We start from the raw sequence: 18,299 nt of genomic DNA, 5'->3' as shown, positions 1-18,299 counted from the left end.
TCTCAAGTCATGACATCTTTCTATGTCTTTTCCTAGCTCCCCTTTTGGAATGGCTGTGATGAGGACGACCGCTGTATACCAGACCTAGCACTGCAGAGTATGACCGACTTGATGACTCGAAAGTAGGTACACATTCATCAACGCATGCAATTGATGTGAATGCGGGCCTTGCATGCAAGTGCGCAAACGCACACATACTCACATGCACACACACACGCACATGGACATATGCATGCACACACACGCACATACGCAGACATAAACATATGCATACACACACACGCACACACCACACACAAATACATGCAAAAACATGCAAACACAAACACGTGCTAACAAAAAACAACTGTGGCAAAAATTCTTCTCTCACTTTTATTTTCTTAATTTTCCTCCCTCTTTACTTCCCAGTCAGTTCTGTGCGCAGGTTATCCACTCCCGTACTGCATTCTGCCGGCACCCCACAGATGGAGGGATAGAGGGATCTGAGCGGATAATAGAGGGGAACAGGAGAAGAATGGTAGTAGATGTCCGACTGGAGAACAAAGGAGAGAACGCCTATGGTGCTCGTCTCAATATCACCTACACACCCAATCTACGCTTTTCTAGCCTCATAGTCAAGGTATGGCCAGCATTATGTCCTCCAGTGTAAAATTTTCTGTACAGCTTCGTTTGGTAGGGTAGAAGAGGTGAGAATGTCCCTTTGGTAAAAATGCTCACCCACTGTATTTTTTATTTAAGGATATTAATAAAGTTGTAAATAGTTAAACTATACTTTAAATGATGCATCTACATTTTGATTACTTATCTTACACTGTTGCACTGTGGAAGGGAGAATTGGGGCATTTTTTTTTTCGCCTGTCCTACCTTATATTTTACATGGTATAATTGATGTGGTTTGTGATATCTATGTATTTCCACAAATAGTGCTCTATGTAACACCCAAATATTTTGAAAGTTGTTAATTAAACCGAAAGATAAAATGTGATGAAATGTACATATTTAGCTCTCAGTAAGTGTGTAATCGTTCTCATTCTCCTCCTAGGACAAGTCAGACATTAAGATAGAGTGCTACAGTGAAGACAGGCTGAGGAATGAGAGGCTCTGCAATGTCAGTGCACCGTTTATGAGGGCCAAAACTCAGGTGAGACAGCACAGCAGCAACACCCTATATACATCTCGCTGTGAATACATCTCTTCACAACTAATGGGAGTAGCATTTTCAAAAACATTTTGTATCATAACATAAGATGACGTCAGCTGGGATGGACGCCCAGTGACTGGATTGATTAAGCGGATATAGACAATAGATGGCCATGGGTGCAAGTCCATGAATACTGGGATGGCATGCAGTGCTTTACCTGTGCTCCCATCTATAGGTTTAGTGGTTGTGTCAGGAAGGGCATCCAATGTAGAATTTTGCCAAATCAGTATGTGGATTGACAAGACCATACCAGATTGGTCGAGGCCCAGATTGACAGTGACCGCCATTGGTGCTGTGCCCTCACAGGGTACCGATGGAAACTATCCGCTGTGGCGACCCCTGAAAAACAGGGAGCAAGCCAAAAGAAGAAGAAGAAGACAATGGATGGATGGATATAAGAAAGCATGTCATGTCTAATTTAGTTTTAATATGACATATTAATATAACAGGGCGGTACGGGGGCACAGTGGTTAGTGCGGTCGCCTCACAACAAGAATATCCTGGGTTCGAGCCCCAGGGTGGTCCAACCTTGGGGATTGTCCCGGGCCGTCCTCTGTGTGGTTTGCATGTTCTCCCTGTGTCTGCGGTGGGTTTCCTCCGGGTGCTCCAGTTTCCTCCCACAGTCCAAAGACATGTAGATCAGGTGAATCGTCCATACTAAATTGTCCCTAGGTGTGAATGCGTGTGTGTGTATGTGTGTGTGTGTGTGTGTGTGTGTGTGTGTGTGTGTGTGTGGGCCCTGTGATTGACTGGTGGCCTGTCCAGGGGTCTCCCCGCCTGTCGCCCAATGACTGCTGGGTTATAACACCTGAAATGAAACACTAAATTCCTGGAAGTTTTAGCCTATATTATCATAACAGTTTTTTGACTCTGCAAACCTAAAAAAAAAGCATTTCAGTAAAGGTTACCTCAGGTTTCAACAGCTTAAAGCTACAATCCTGAAGATTGCTGTTTTTGTCTAACTTACCCACACCTATGGTGATATTGGTTATCACAGTGGTGTGTGGGCACTCCAGTGCTAGCTGTGTATATACCACAGCCCTGTCAGAATGATCTCACAACCCACATTTGGGTCGTCACTCATGGGTTAACAAATATTGAGGTGAATTAAACTAGACCAAAACGTGTTTCAGTAGAGCATGACATACAATGATGGTTAATTTCAGAATGAACCATAAGGCCACCATGGAGGCTCCAATGAGTTCTGGTTTTGTAAGCTCCCCCCACTCTTAATTTGAGGTCAACGTTTATGGCTATGTGGTGGCCCAGTGGTTAGCGCTGTCGCCTCACAGCAAGAGGGTCCTGGGTTCGAACCCCGGGGATGGGCAACCTTGGGGGTCATCTCAGGTCGTCCTCTGTGTGGCATTTGCATGTTCTCCCCGTGTCTGCAGTGGGTTTTCTCTGGGTGCTCCGGTTTCCCCCACCATCAAAAAGACATGCATATTAGGGTTAATACTCCTGTCTGTACCCCTGACCGAGGCAATGGAAAGAAGAACTGGAGTTGGTCCCCGGGTGCTGCACGGTGGCTGCCCATTGCTCCTACCTACACAGCTAGGATGGGTTAAATGCAGAGCAGAATTCCCCCACAGGGATTAATAATAAATTATATATTTTTTTAAAGTTTATGGTTATGAAGAGAATGCACTGAATCATGTTGTGAACCATGTTAATAATCTGCCAAATTAAGGCCTACGTACTAATGAATCAATGAAGCTACCAGCTATCCAAGTATAAATAGTGCTTAATCCAACCTCTTTCATAATGTATTGGTCCTTCCTTAAATTAGCCTATTTTTCTGTTCTTTAAAGGTTTAAGAGCTTTTAAGAGCTCTGACAGGCTTATCACATCGACAAAATAATAAAGCAAGACCAGCAGTTGTCATAAAGTAGATGCTTCAAAGCATGACTGTGGGACACAACACTATGTGCAGCTCTGCACATGGCTCACAGTGTATTATGAGGAAACCTGATTCTTTTTGTGATTTCCCCCTGACCCACTGTTGCCTTAAATCTCTTAAATGCTCCTTAAAAGCCAGGAATTTCAAAGTTAATGCTAGATTTTAGCATTAAGCCCTAAATGATGAGCAGAAAGCCAAATTGCTGTACGCGTTTCAAAATGAAAACACGATTGCACACAATTAGTTCCTTTACTGTCCATTTTGGCCACACTTCAATAAGGAGGACTGTAAATCCACTAGGAGCAACCCCATGTGTACTGTACTCTATATGCCATATTAAATACAAAGCAATAATGCAAAACCTCTCACTGTTTATCAGTCCGCATGAGGGTGGCTGAATAAAACCCACATTCTGTATTGAGAGTGAAGACCTGATCTGATTGGGTGAAACCTAGATATGGAATATTAGATTGGCATCATCTGTTACTAATTCCCACACTCAAGTTTTTTTCATTTCCCTTACTTATCTGCCTTTTCCACAGGCTTGTAATGTCAATAATATTTATGAGTCCTCCCATTTTTTGTTTTACAACCATGCATTGCAAGTTGCTTTTTTTCTTTGTAGAAAATGATCTCTGATGTGAATGAGGATAGAAATGGCATTGACAGAACATAGTCCAGCCCTTACAGTTGAACAATTAAAAGCTCAGGTAGCAGGAAGTAATTGGATTTATACGCATCCCTGACCAAAGAGATGTGAAAACTGCCATCTTAATAACTGTACTACAAGGAAGACTGCTAAGAAAGGTTACAGAAGGGCGTCCGGTAGCCTAGTGGTCTATTCCATTGCCTACCAACACTGGGATCTCCGGTTCGAATCCCCGTGCTACCTCTGGCTTGGTCTGGTCTCCCTACAGACACAGTTGGCCGTGTCTGCGGGTGGGAAGCCGGATGTGGGTATGTGTGCTGGTCACTACACTAGCGCCTCCTCTGGTCAGTCGGGGGCACCTGTTCGGAGGAAGGGGGAACTGAGGGGATAGCGTGATCCTCCCACTCGCTACGTCGCCCTGGCGAAACTCCTGACTGTCAGGTGAAAAGAAGCGGCTGCTGACTCCACATGTATTGGAGGAAGCATGTGGTAGTCTGCGGCCCTCCCTGGATTGGCAGAGGGGGTGAAGCAGTGTCTGGGACGGCCCCGAAGAGTGGGGTAATTGACCAGGTACAGCTGGGGAGAAAAACGGGGGGAAATCCAAAAAAAAAAAAGAAAAGAAGAAGAAGAAAGGTCACAGAAAAGGCAATGTAGATGACTGAATATGTTCATGTAAATATACACACAGCCCCAACAAACACACGGACACTCCAAAAATTACCCAGTTCCATCTCTCCCTAACATATCCCGCTGGCCTCATAACCTAACCACACCATTAACACAAATAGCCATCATCTCCTTGACGACAACAAAGATAACTTAATTGCTCTTGAATGTCCCATCAGAGAAACCAAGTGGATTCGAATAACTCTGTAAAAACTCCCGAAATGACTCATGCTCTGTGTGACTACATTCTGGCTCAGTTGAAGCCAGAGCCACAAGGCTGATCCCTTTTAGTACAGGGCCTTTTAAGATGTGGCACAGCGTCAGACAAGTCTCCCCGCACAACAGTGTGACTACAAAACCAGCTCAAACTATTGTGTGGAAAGTTGTGACTTCAGAGCGGGCTGATGGAAGTATCCCAATGCTGCCCTTCTTTCCACCTCTCCTGTTTATTTGTTAAACCAGTGCATCAAGTGTCACAGTACTTCGATGATATTGGACAGCACTAATAGTGAGAGCTGCAAACTCGGCACATGTGTGAGTTGTGTATATGGTTGTTAGCACTGTTGATTTGGTGTAGTGGAAGGTAACCAAGAGAACAGGAACAGGCCAATGCATCCTATCCTTGCTGGTTTAGCCACTGTTCGAGATTTATTGTGGCTTTAGGGGAAAAACTTAATCGACCCTGAGGAGGAAGAAGGGGAGCTCTGGGCAGTCTGAGTTTCAGTGCTCAGCTATGCAGGCACAAGAATCTGCTCAAGCCACCAACAGTGATTGTCTTCCAAACCCAGACTGCCGGAGTGTATTTGTGTCTGTACATTTGTAGTATGTGCATTTGTGTGTGTGTGTGTGTGTGTTGTGTGTGTGCTTGCACACACATATGTGTGTATATGCGCACACAAGTGTGTGTATGTTCTTGTTCAGCTATATTTGTGGGGACCAATTTGAGTTTTTAACCATAGGAATGTGGACATTTTTCGCAAAGTGAAGATACTTTTATCGGTCCTCACTTCTTCAAGGGGTTATTTTAGGGTTTGGGTGTGCAGGGTTAAGGTTAGAATTAGGATTAGGTTAAGGTTGGGGTAAGGTTGAGGATAGGCATGTCGTTGTGATGTGCACGGTTAGGGTTAAGGGTCAAGGGTCCTCAAAAGTACAGGAAAACAAACATGTTTGTGAGCGTGTTCATCAAACCTCCCTCATCGAAAGTCACACATACATTTGCGTAATTTGTGGATTATGTCAAAAAAGACATGCATTCCTTTTCCTAATGCATTTAGGACGAAACATACCATTTATTTGTTCCAACAAAGGACATGATTACACAAAAGGAGGTCACTGTTTATGAACAGATTGTGAAATGTCTATGCCCTGTCGGGAGTAAGTGAGTCTGAATGGGTAAAGATTCCCCGCTGGTCATTAGGGGACTACTGTAGGGCAGACTAGCGCTGTAAACAATGCCTCGCTCTGATTTGTTTACTTGTTCCCTCTTCGAGACCCAGTCATTTCTGTCCCCCCTCTCCTCGCTGACTCCGTTCCTGTCTCCAGCTTTGTTGGATTCGTGTGTTCCTGCTTGTTTCTGTGCCTGTTTTTTATTTCCTATTCTTCCATCCCCTTAACCTTTTTTTTTATTCCTCTGATAATGGTTTAGCTAGCTCTTCTTGTTTTCCTCTCTCTCCTTAGTTGTGATTCTGTTTACGCTTTGACTTGGTTTTATAATTCACACACGCTTGGGTTGTGATGTTTGCAGGTTTTATTTTACACACCTGGGTATTTGTTGCACATGCATCTATATTTCTGTAGTCACACTGCATATATAGCGGTAGCCCACGTTTTCTCAATCTTGCTAGTGTTGCTGTATAAATTTGTGTCAGTTTGTGAGGTGTGCTTCCTATCATCATTAACATCTTGTTGGTAATATTCAACACCACAGTTTTTACTTTGGTCAGTTTGCTGTCTTGCCCAATAGACTGAAACTGAGACATAATTACTGGATTCAACAGTACAATCACTGAGTGACTTGAAAAAAAAAACAAAACAAAACTCGAAAGTGATAATTAAACCGAATCTATGCACATGGCTTGTAATAGTAATGTGCGTGTGCGTGTGTACTGCATATGCACTTGTTTAGCACATCACCCTCACTTAAGGGAAATTCCCTAGCATTTTTTTTTAAAGCTCCAACTGTGCTGCAGGCTTCCTGGGGTCAAGGCCAGGAACTTAAGACAGGTTATTGCAGGCTTTACTTCTTAATCCATATCGCAGGACTCGAGCATTAGTCTATTATTGTTGGGATGCTAAAATAGATTGTGCATAGCATTTAGATCAAGATGGGGCTTTGACATGTATTTTAGCATGGCACATATTTCTGGTTAGACTCAACATGTTGTTGCTTATGCAACGATGACATGACCATGCTTCATGTGAGGAAGCCATAAAGCAGTGACACAAAAAGCAAAACTTTTTTTAACAGAAGTTCTAGACAGAAGTCATTCTGTGCTTTGGTAATTTGGCTCAAAAATGATGAAATATAGTGAATGAGTGAATGAATAGATAACCCTCTGCAGTACCTTTTCTGTTCTTGTTTGCGCAGGTATCATTTCGTGTGGAGTTTGAGTTCAGCCACTCTGTGTTCTTAAAGCACGTAAGGATCATCATGGAGGCCAGCAGGTGTGAAATGTCTAAACTTATTGAATCTTTATTTGTAGATATGAGTAGGTTTAGATCCAAATACATCTTGCTCTAGGATTGTATCATGTTGCATTGTGATTGTCTGTATTTTAGTGTCTAGTCAGAGAAGGTCTGTCCTTAAACACCCTTAACATCCATTTTGATGATAATGAAAACTGTTCACACAAAATTGTGGTAACTGCGCTTAATTTTATATCAACCACAGAAAAGAAATCCATCAAACTAGCTACTTACACAGATGAGCCAAAACATTATGACCACCCGCCGCCAAAACAGTGCCAATCTGCCGAGGCATAGACTCTACAAGACCCCTGAAGGTGTTCTGTGGTATCTGGCACCAAAACATTCGCAGCAGATCCTTCAAGGCCTGTATGTTGTGAGGTGGAGCCACCGTGGATCGAACTTGTCCGTTCAGCACATCCCACAGATACTCAATTGGATTGAGATCTGGAGAATATGGAGGCCAGGGCAACACCTTGACCGCTTCATGTTCCTCAAACCACTCCCAAACAATGTGTGCAGTGCAGCAGGGCGCATTATCCTACTGAAAGAGGCCAATGCCATCAGGGAATACCACTGCCATGAAGGGGTGTGCCTGGTCTGTAACGATGTTTAAGTAGGTGGCACGTGTCAAATTTATGTCCACATGAATGGCAGGACCCAGGGTTTCCCAGCAGAACTTTGCCCAGAGCATCACATCCCTCCACCGGCTTGTTGTCTTACCACAGTACATCCTAGTGCCTTCACTTCCCCATGTAAATGATGCACACATACACGGCCATCCACGTGATCGAAAAGAAAACAGGACTTATCAGACCAGGTAACCTTCTTCCACTGCTCCAAGGTCCAGTTCTGACACTTGTGTACCCATTGTAGACGCTTTCGATGGTGGACAGGGATCATCATGGGCACTTTGACCGGTCTGCAGCTACACAGCCCCATACGCAGCAGGATGCTATGTACTGTATGTTGTGACACATTCCTCCCGTAACCTCCACTAAAGTTTTCTGTGACTTGTGCCACAGTAGACCTTCTGTTGGTTCGGACCAGATGGGATAGCCTTTGTTGCCCTCGTGTATTGATGAGCCTTGGGCACCCAACATGCTGTCACCAGTTTGTGGTACTGAGTCCCTCCTCAGTACCACTGTCGGTAGGTACTCACCACTGCTGACCAGGAGCACCCCACAAGCCTTGCCGATTCAGAGATGCTCATACCCCGTTGTTGGCCCTTGTCAAAGCCGCTCAGGTTTTTTACTCCTGCATCCAACACATTGACAACGACAACTGATTGTTCGCTTACCATCTAATTTACCCAGACCTCAACATGTGCCCTTGTTTGGGCATGATCAACATTATTCGGTTGACTTGTGAGTGGTCATAATGTTTTGGCTTATCAGTGTATTTTGTAACAAATGGATTGGCAAGCATATCATTGAAAAACTACTGAGCTGTAAGTAGGAATCGTTCCTTTCGTCAGCCAAAAGTCATTTGGCTCATCTGTCTGAGTGTATGTTCTAATTGCTCACATACTTTGAATAGCTGTGGGTCCTCGTTGCAACTTTTTTTGTGTCCTCTGCTCAACAGTGATGGGGAGGAGATGAGCTTGGCGGATAATTTCAACGACATTTATTACTCACTAAAATATGAGGCCGACCTGCTCTTCACAAGGTTTTTATCTTCTAACTGCATTTTCTTGATCTTTGCACTTTGCTTTACTTTAGTTTTTCAATAACTGAAAGAATAATAATTGACTGGAAGCGGTTTTAAATCTGTTGGTAACCAAAGAACGATACATAATGTATAGCAATTTGGAAATAGGCATCATAGAAGTTCTGTGGCTTATGTTTAACAGCCTATACTTCAATACTACATAATTTACATCCTCTCTGTTTATTCGTTCAAAGGGATTCTAATCCGACTCGGTATGACATCAAATCAGACCTGTCACTCGAAGTACCTGGAGTTATTGGCCCTCCATTCAACTTCACTTTCCAGGTGAGATTCCAATCCATGGCCACCGTGTTGATAAATTGCCATGCTGAAAATGATTTTTTTTTTAAGCATAATACGCAATTTCCCTTTCTTTTGCCTCTCAGATCCAGAACCTTGGTTTCTTCCCAGTGAAGGATCTCCAGCTGAACATTGAAATCCCTGAAATGACAAAAAATGGCAACCAACTCCTGCAGATTTCAGAATTCTATATTGACCAGGTGAGAGTGGAGCCAGCAGTGAGATTAAAAAAAAAACTATTAAAAGCATTATCATTGACTTTGGTCTTTCATCTAGAGAGATTTTATGCAAAATGTATTTCAGCTCAGCACAAACACACCCAATTCAATTAATTATTGGGAAGTACCTGACTGACCTGAGCAACTGATGTAACACTGGCATTAGGCTCCTTTGCTCATCCTGTTTTAGGGCTAATATTTCCCCATTTCTCCACAATAAAGAACAAATACAGCAAAGAACTAACAGATATTTATGTTTGTGGCCCACCTCAGACAGACGGTACTCATTGCATACCACCTCAGCATGTGGCACAGAGCCGTGCATCACCTGAAGACCTCTCTCGCTTCTCACGCCTGGTAAACCAAAGACAAATCTGCTAATTTATTCCTTGTTTTCTGTCGGGTACTACAGAAACCTTACTGCATATGTGTGCTGTCTGAACAGAACAAGTCTAACACGCTGACACTTCCAATCCAATGTGCTGTCAACTTGGCCCCCTACAGAGAAGTTGGTGTCAGAATTGCAGGGTTGCTCCGGATAGATGCCTTACATGCAGTAAGTATAGCACAGATGAACAGATTTTGGCAACACACACAACAAATCAAACAGACGTAAGGTCACATTGAGACACAATCATGAACGTATCACAAAACCCATATCTGCATATGCACACACACCTACTTTGCCTGTCTTTTTTTCCTCTCTCCACGTTGTAGCCAAGGCAGCTTTTCAGCCTTTCAGTTGTGTCATGTGTAAGTGAAAAGTGATTTGAGACACTATGATTTCATTTCTAATTTAGCTGAAGTTCAAAATCCTGGAGCTAGTGACCAGTGCATCAGTGGAGCTCCCTTCCTCCAGCCCCATGATTTTACGTGAAGACAAGCCCGTCAGACATGTGAGTCAACACCAACCCAAGTAATAAGCTGCTTTTGTCTCATGTTTTATCCTAGTGAAATCTGGAGACCAGCATTCGGACCTGATCATTTTTAATAGTCCTCTACTTCTCTCACCTGTACATGAATACACAATGTTGCATTCCAGTAAACCGGTCAACAGAATAAAACAAAGCTTTGGTTTGGTTTGATGTCACTCAATAGCATGGTTATGCAGAATGGTGGAGCATGGCATCTTAGAAATAAAGCAATGTAGCAGTGCTTTGCTATGGTTGGTTGTCCAACACACACGGCTGTGTGGTGCTCAGGGACCGAAAGGACCGTCAGCACATCATGTAAAAGTATGGCTCAACACTTGGATGTATGCTGCCATCTATGGGCTAATGTTTACAACCATATAACACTCACTGGTTTTTGTGAGGGTTGTGCAGTAGTAAAAACGTACCCATCTTCTTCAGGTGCTGTAGGGTCTCATTATATGATAGCCCTTTTTGGATGCTGGATGATTTTTTTGGGCTGAACTCTCTCTGTGGTAACATAAATGATACCGGTGTAGTGTGTTTTAGACTTGCCACCTTGCTGTTGCATAAACAACTCGTCAATCCAATCCTGCTTTGATAGGAGCTCCATCCAAAACAAAGTCAAACAGACATTATTCATCTATATCTATTCATTCCATTGCTCTTTTTTTTCTTACTGGAAATATAATTTAAGCTTTAACCAGAACAAATGTCAAGTTAACTTTTTAAATGCTAGCTCAGGCACTGAATGTTTGTTGCTTCTTTTTAACTAAACTACTCCATGAATGAACAGCTGTGCAAAAACTGAGCTCAATTTATTCCTAATTACGTTGAGTGAGGCAGTTATTTGTAACTCTCTGACTTCCACTAATGACTGAATTTTGCAAATGATCTGACTAGTACCTGCATAACTTTTTCCTGTTTGTGAATGCCATACCATCCCTGTGCTATCCTAAATGTTAGCAATGTGTACAGAATTATTTCATAAATACACATCTAAGAATAAAATTGTTTTTTTTTTATCTCTGTTCAAATGTCTTCACATTTCTTGTGGAACATGAACGAGTGAACTCTGAATTATCACTCTATGTTAACTGTTGATCGATCCATCAGAGGTTTGGTGTTTGACTTGTATTCCTAATTGTTTTTGTCCCCCCCACAGATAATCTTGGAAATCAGAAAGGAGGGAGATTACAGGATTTCCATCTGGATTATCATAGGCAGCACATTGGGAGGGTTCTTGCTGTTAGCCCTGCTCAGTCTGGCTCTATGGAAGGTAAGCATGACTTGACATAATGATAATAAAAATGGATTCAATTTATATAGCACTTTTATCAAGACACCCAAAGTGTATCACAGTGAATGGGGGAGATTCACCACAACCACCACCAATGTGTAGCACCCACCTGGGTAATGCATGGCAGCCGTTTTGCACCAGAACACTCACCACACATCAGCTTGATGTGGAGAGGGAGGAACCATTGAGTGATTCACACAGGGGGATGGTTAGGTGGCCAGATGGAGAGAGCCAGGTTGAGGATTTTTGCCAGAACACCGTGGGACCCCTACTCTTTGCGATAAGTGCCATGGGATCTTTAATTACAACAGTGAGTCAGGACCTTGGTGCAACATCTCAACTGAAGGACCGCATGTCCTACAGCACAGTGTCCCCGTCACTGCACTGGGGCATTGGGATTTTTGTTGTTTATTAGGATCAGAGGGAAGTAACAGATGCAGAGGACTGGAAGAAATGAAAACGGATGATCCGCTGTGGCGACCCCTAACGGGAGCAGCTGAAAGTAGTAGTAGTAGTAGTAAATTAGGACCAAAGGGAAGACTGCCCTCTACTGGCCCACCAACACCACTTCCAGCAGCAACTCAGTTTTCCCGGGAGGTCACTCATCCAAGTATTAGTCAAGCCCACAGCTGCTTAGCTTCTGTCATTCAGCAGAGCCAGGGTACATGTTTGCATGGCTGCTGGCATACCAGCTGGGGTCCCTCTGAACTAAATCATGCACAATCATCAAACATTATGAAACGAGATACCCTGACAAGTGATACACAAATGACAGTAATAACATGAATGTTTATGTTTGAGTTGGCTGAAAACTGGCTTTGTGTCACTCAAATGTAGTTTTATGAGTACACAGTTCACTATGCTATCACTAGAACAAATGTGCTATTTAAATCTACAGTTAATAAACTGATGTCTAAACTGCCATCGCAACATGGGGCTCCAGCATGAGTTACACCACCATCCTGTTAACAACAATATGATACTCAACTGTAAAAAAGACTTGGAAAAAAATATCTGCCCAGATCTGAGAAAAGTGATACAACTCCATGAAATCACTTCTACAGTTTGCCTTTAAAAACTTGGTCTGTACTTCTAAATGTTCCAAAGTATATCGCACAGAAAGAGTTGGGATGAGTTTGGCCTGACCCCTACTTTCTTACATCATACATCTGGGCCCTTCCATAAACAAGGGCTGAATAAGATGGTATGACTAATTTAGGATGATGTACTTTCAGTTTCTAGTTTCAAAACTAGATGATAACATTGGCTACCAGAGGCTCCTCAGATACAAGATGCCAAGCAGTTAATCCAAAAACGCATAAACATTGTCAAGATAAACACTATATATGTTGCATCATTTTGTCAAAATGTCTTGACATTACTTTGAAGACGTGTCCTTAAATTGCCATTTTGGGATTCCATGGAGATGTAACCAGTCTCAATAGAAAGGACAGCGATGTAACTGGCTTCAGCACACTAATGGCTCAAAGAAGTAGCCTCCATCTATCTACCACATCCTAGTTAAGGATGTCTTTCCTTGAATTAGGAAAAACTACAAATGAAAAAAATTACATTCTGAGAGGATCAACCTATAAATGCTGTCTTGTGCTCGTTCTCTCATCTTCAAATAAGGGCTAAAATTCCCCCTGTCATATACCAACATGTAGAGAATTGTACCGAGCACCATTAAAGGTGTGAGGTTTGTAGATTCCTCACAGGTGCTTTTGTAAGGGGGCTGTTCAGGTTTTTCAATTTGTTCTTCTCTGTTAACGAATGACGGAAGAAAACAATGGAATGCGTACTGAACCTGTTCATTTTGCTTTACATTGAGTTCATTCATATTGTAACAGTGTAACAACCACAGATGTATAGACTCACTAGCCCTTGGCTAACGGGTCTACACATCTGTGGTTGTTGGCTAACAACCCTTTAGTTGACTGGTTAGCACAGTCACCCGTGGTGCAGGGAACCTAGGTCCGATTCCCGGCTCCCCCCTGAATTCTCGCTACATTGGTGGCAGCGGTGAGATGCATATGCGCTCAGAGGCGTGAGGGACCTGGTATGCTGAAGCACAGGGACACGCTTCCCAAAGGAGGGGGGTAGTGTAACAGTGTAACGAGCATGGGTGTGTAAACTCACTAGTCCTTGGCTAATGGATCGAACCTTTTAGTTGACTGGTTAGCGCAGTCGCCCGTAATGCGGGGAACCCAGATTCGATTCTCGGCTGGCCCCCTGAATTGCGGGAGTGCAAAAGTGTGAGAATTCAGGGGGCAGCCGGGAATCGAACCTGGTCTTCCCTGTACCACGGGGCAACTGCACTAACCAGTCAACTAAAGGGTCCAACCCGTTAGCCAGGGGCAAGTGAGTCTACACATCTGTGGTCGTTACACTGTTACAATATGTATTTTTTTGATAAAAATGTATATTAAAAACATAACTATATAATTTGTCCTGGTGTTTGATTTGTGTCTTACCCAGCTGGGCTTCTTCCAGAGGCAGAAGAGGAGAGATGAGGATGAGCAGGAGGTAAATGGGAAAGTGGCTGAAGAGCGGTAACGCAGGCGAGGGGTTCCCGCGACACACCTTTTCCACAGGGGAACCGACACTCAGGGACCTTCCCACCTCCATTCCCGTTCTCCAGCACTACAGTGGCACCGCCGACAGACAGCTACGCCAGACTGCTGAAGCATGACTTGCTCAGTGCACTGGGTCTGTCCCAAGCCACGACCCCTGACCCCAATGAGTCAGCACTGTCACACTTAACCCAGCAACGCCTGCACTGTCACAACTCTAGGGCCCTCATTGTCCATGTGGTCCATTGCCCTGGTTGTTATTCCTCTGCAAACTTTGGAGATGTTCTTTCTACAGCTTAAGGCTGGAGCGGTTGTACTCTCTCTGGCTTTCTGAAAGAGTGAAAGAGCAAGCTTTGATTGATCTATTCAATGATTTGGGGCTTGACTTTGCCCTTGAGGCAAACAGCTTCACCCAAACACGTTTTATGTCTATTCCTCATGTGTATTTATTTATCTCTTATGGTTCATTTTCAAATACATGAAAAACCTCAAGGGTGGTGTGTCACCCAAACGTTTCCACAAATTAAAAGCCGTCATACTGTACGTTGCTAAAGAATTTTGATCATCAAAGAAGATGGCGTCTGTAGCAGGTCCACTGGGCTTGTGAAGTAATTTATGAAGAAACAAAGGTAAACTGATCACCAGAGCGTCAAGAGGACTCGAATATCCTAAAGTACAAAGACTCATCTGTGGCCCCTGCATCAGAGGAGCTTGTACAGAGAATTAGTATTATGTCCCTCATACACATGTATCCTCTCTTGAGAGTTTGTTTCTCGTCCTTTAATATTTTAATCCTGTTAATTATGCAGGATGATTTTTTTCATTTCAATGCACTTTTTTGTTGTCAAATGTTAACTTGAAATTTGTAAATAGCCAAGTACCTTTTCATACCTTTATAAAACACGATATTGGTTTCCACAAAGGCTAATGAGTTATTTTGTATCGTTAGTAGCAAGATAAATGAAATCAAGTAAGCATTAGCTACAAAAACCAGTTGTCAGACAGCAGTTGCCATCTTCGAACATGCTTTGCATCAGAACAAATAGCCTTTGTAAAAGGGTATGCAAAAAAACAAAAACTCTTATTTTGCCCACAAAGTCCACCTACTGTTCATGAGCTGCTTGAGTAGCTGGTTAAAAATGTTTAAAAAAACATTTTTTTTAAAAGAAGAAAAATAGCTCACACAGTGTAACCAGTTTATCATCAACAGCCATAAAAATCAAGAGCAAAAATGCACAATGCTTACTGTATGATCTGAGTTCTGTTGCTGCAATCCCTCTTTGTGTTAACCATGAATGTCAGTATCCTTTCGAATGAGGTGTGAAAAGTTGAAAATGGAGAATAAAACATCTCTTTTTTGGGTCTTTTGTTTGTGTATGTGACTTGGGGGACTGTTTTCCTTGACTATTTTGCCTACCACAGTTTAGATTATGAATTACATTGGTTCATAATGACAGATCATTTAATGTGACATCACACAGTGTACTGTATAAGTGGCAGAGTTTTAAATGTGCAGTAGTATCCTGTGTTAATGTGCCACTTACAGGCTGGCATGGTGGCCCAGTGGTTAGCGCTGTTGCCTCACAGCAAGAAGGTCCTGGGTTCGAACCCCAGGCCATCCCAGGTCCTTTCTGTGTGGAGTTTGCATGTTCTCCCCATGTCTGCGGTGGGTTTCCTCCGGGTGCTCCGGTTTCCTCCCACCATCAAAAAGATGTTCAGCATATATACTGTTCTTATATAATAGGATGGGTTAAATGCAGAGAACAAATTTCATTGTCAGAATACAATGTTGAATAAAGTGACATTCATTTAGTTTCACTTGGAGTATGGCATCTCCCATTGGTCCTTCAAGATTCATGATGAACAGTTCAATTGACTAATATATGTAGGTCATAGAAGTTTTTAAAACTAATTTCTGTTGCTGAATTTGACACAAAAGGTGCTCAGTTGACAGTTTTCACTCCAGCTAAAATGTCCACATCTTGACAGAAAATACACAGTGCATACACAATGTACAATCATGAAAAGTGTGAATGAAAGGAAATTAGCCACAGTACTCAGGAGTTACACTAATCTCAAGACTTTTCAGTAGGCAATCCCGTACATCAGGACATGTAGGATTTGTGATTCCCTGTGGTATTCATTAAGACCAACTGTGTTAAGTGCTTGGAAGGGCTTTTTTAGAGCAGAAAGCAACTGTCGCCTGTTCTTCATTAATTTCTAATGAAAGAAAAGCAGGGTGCTGGCTTGTTATTTTCAAAATGTTCATGCTTGTATCACACATGAGTAAGTGTAGCCGATCATGTAGCTAATCTCTTATGTATGACCAGTACAGTTAAAGTCATCAGCAGCGGCAATGGGAATCTTTGCTAGCTAATTGAACAAAATGTGACATTGCATGGCCGTGGAGCATGAAGCACAGGGTCACTTCCATGATAATCACGGACATCACACCAGAAAGTCACTTTATTTTATTTATTTATTTTGTCATTGCACAGGTTACAATGAATTTGTTCTCTGTATTTAAGCCATCCTATTGTGTAGGAGCAGTGGGCAGCGACAGCGCCCGGGGACCAACTCCAGTTCTTCTTACCATTGCCTTGCTCAGGGGCACAGACAGGAAGATTAACCCTAACATGCATGTCTTTTTGTCTTTTTGATGGTGGGAGCAAACCGCAGCACCCGGAGGAAACCCACCGCAGACACGGGGAGAACATGCAAACCCCCCACAGAGAGGACCTGGGATGGCCTGGGGTTTGAACCCAGGACCTTCTTTCTGTGAGCCAACAGTGCTAACCACTGGGCCACCGTGCCGTCCAGTGACTACATAGACCAAATAGACTTATCATGTGGTTCTCCACCCAGTTCACCTGTTGCTCCCATGAGACGCAGAATCGAAAACCAGTGGAATTTCGGTACCTGTGGACAAGATGAAGAATCACTTTCCCAGTAGGTTTCAATGATATACCATGGAGGACCACATGTATACGAGTTTTCACATTCCAACCCAACAGCACACCAGCTGATTTCACTAGTTAACACACTGGAGGAGTGATCAGTGAAATCAGCGGACGTAGTGTTGGGTTGGAAAGAAAAGCTGAAAATACATGGCCCTCTATGGCAAATTACTGGACATCCCTTTCCATAGACCATCACTGAAGTTGTGACCAAGAGTGCCCCTCTGTGGTTAAGGATATATCACTGCATGGTAGAGACGGCTAAAAACCATTTAGCCCATATCTGACAATGTGACAGCTACCCTGGCTTAATTTTCTCGTACGATTTTTTTGTTGTTGTTGTCATATTTGTCTTGCTTAACAGGAAGGGACAATACTTGCTTCACAAGAACGCAATGACTTTTTCTTAAAGTAGGCAGTGATGGATTGAACAACTACAGGATCATACTCCTCTATACATTCATTTGATCAAATGTACATGACAAAGAAGTAAATGTTTTGCTTTTGGACAAAATTGTTCAGTAAAAATCGCAACATATTATTAACTGATGCCCTGTGTGTGAAGAGAATAACTGATGGGATGGAAGTCACAGCTACTATATCGCCACAATCCAAAACGCAGGGCATCTTAGAAAATCTAATCCTTGTGAAACGAATGGTATTCAGTCGAAACTATTTTTCAGGTAATTATGCATGATGTTGGGGTGTCTTTCTGCAGCTCTAGAGAGTCCTCTTACAGCCTTGGTCATTACACTGTTCACCCAGGGGGAATTTGGTGGCCTTTGCAGGAGTCCTTGCCCCCCCACGCCGTGATTGTTGTTCAGCAATGCAGAAGATTGTCTTTGTGTTTCTGTGCTTCGTGTCTGCGCCGGAGTGAGGTCCTCTCCTCCAGCATCGCCTCTCAGAGTGAACGACAAGCACACAGCAAGATGCTGATCAGTTAGAATACTTTCATCACACTATCATGAACATCACTTGGTTGTGATATCTGTTGCTCACTGTAGCCATTTCCATCTAACAAGACACACAACAGTAATTAATCTAAACCTATCTGCCAGTCTATGGACATACGGAGGCGATGACACGTTTCAAGTGACAAGAGGGGGGCATTACGGCACACTGTCAAGTCAGGCACATGCACTGGCTTTAAGAAAAGAGGGGCTTGCTGCAGCCTTGGCTGATCAGAAAGGATTTTGCTTTCTGTTGTAGAATCAGTTGAAAAAGGATCTCCA

At 43.0% G+C, this 18,299-nt stretch overlaps 1 protein-coding gene across 1 annotated transcript in view; it reads left to right on the top strand.

The window, feature by feature from the left end:
- Positions 1-14,480, top strand: part of itga11a (integrin, alpha 11a) — a 91,821-nt gene extending 77,341 nt beyond the window's left edge. Inside the window, exons 19-30 of the mRNA XM_056279307.1 lie at positions 37-122; positions 409-619; positions 1,043-1,141; positions 7,001-7,077; positions 8,683-8,766; positions 9,003-9,093; positions 9,195-9,308; positions 9,600-9,683; positions 9,772-9,882; positions 10,127-10,222; positions 11,403-11,516; positions 14,016-14,480. Of these exons, the coding sequence (XP_056135282.1) occupies positions 37-122; positions 409-619; positions 1,043-1,141; positions 7,001-7,077; positions 8,683-8,766; positions 9,003-9,093; positions 9,195-9,308; positions 9,600-9,683; positions 9,772-9,882; positions 10,127-10,222; positions 11,403-11,516; positions 14,016-14,093 (1,245 nt within the window). The 3' untranslated portion in view covers positions 14,094-14,480. The remainder of the gene's footprint in view (positions 1-36; positions 123-408; positions 620-1,042; positions 1,142-7,000; positions 7,078-8,682; positions 8,767-9,002; positions 9,094-9,194; positions 9,309-9,599; positions 9,684-9,771; positions 9,883-10,126; positions 10,223-11,402; positions 11,517-14,015) is intronic.
- Positions 14,481-18,299: the final 3,819 nt, after the last annotated feature.

Source organism: Lampris incognitus, chromosome 4 (assembly GCF_029633865.1).
Source record: "Lampris incognitus isolate fLamInc1 chromosome 4, fLamInc1.hap2, whole genome shotgun sequence".
In the NCBI taxonomy this organism is placed as follows: Eukaryota; Metazoa; Chordata; class Actinopteri; order Lampriformes; family Lampridae; genus Lampris; species Lampris incognitus.
Note: the sequence above shows the minus strand (reverse complement) of the source record. Positions and strands in the feature narration are given on the sequence as shown.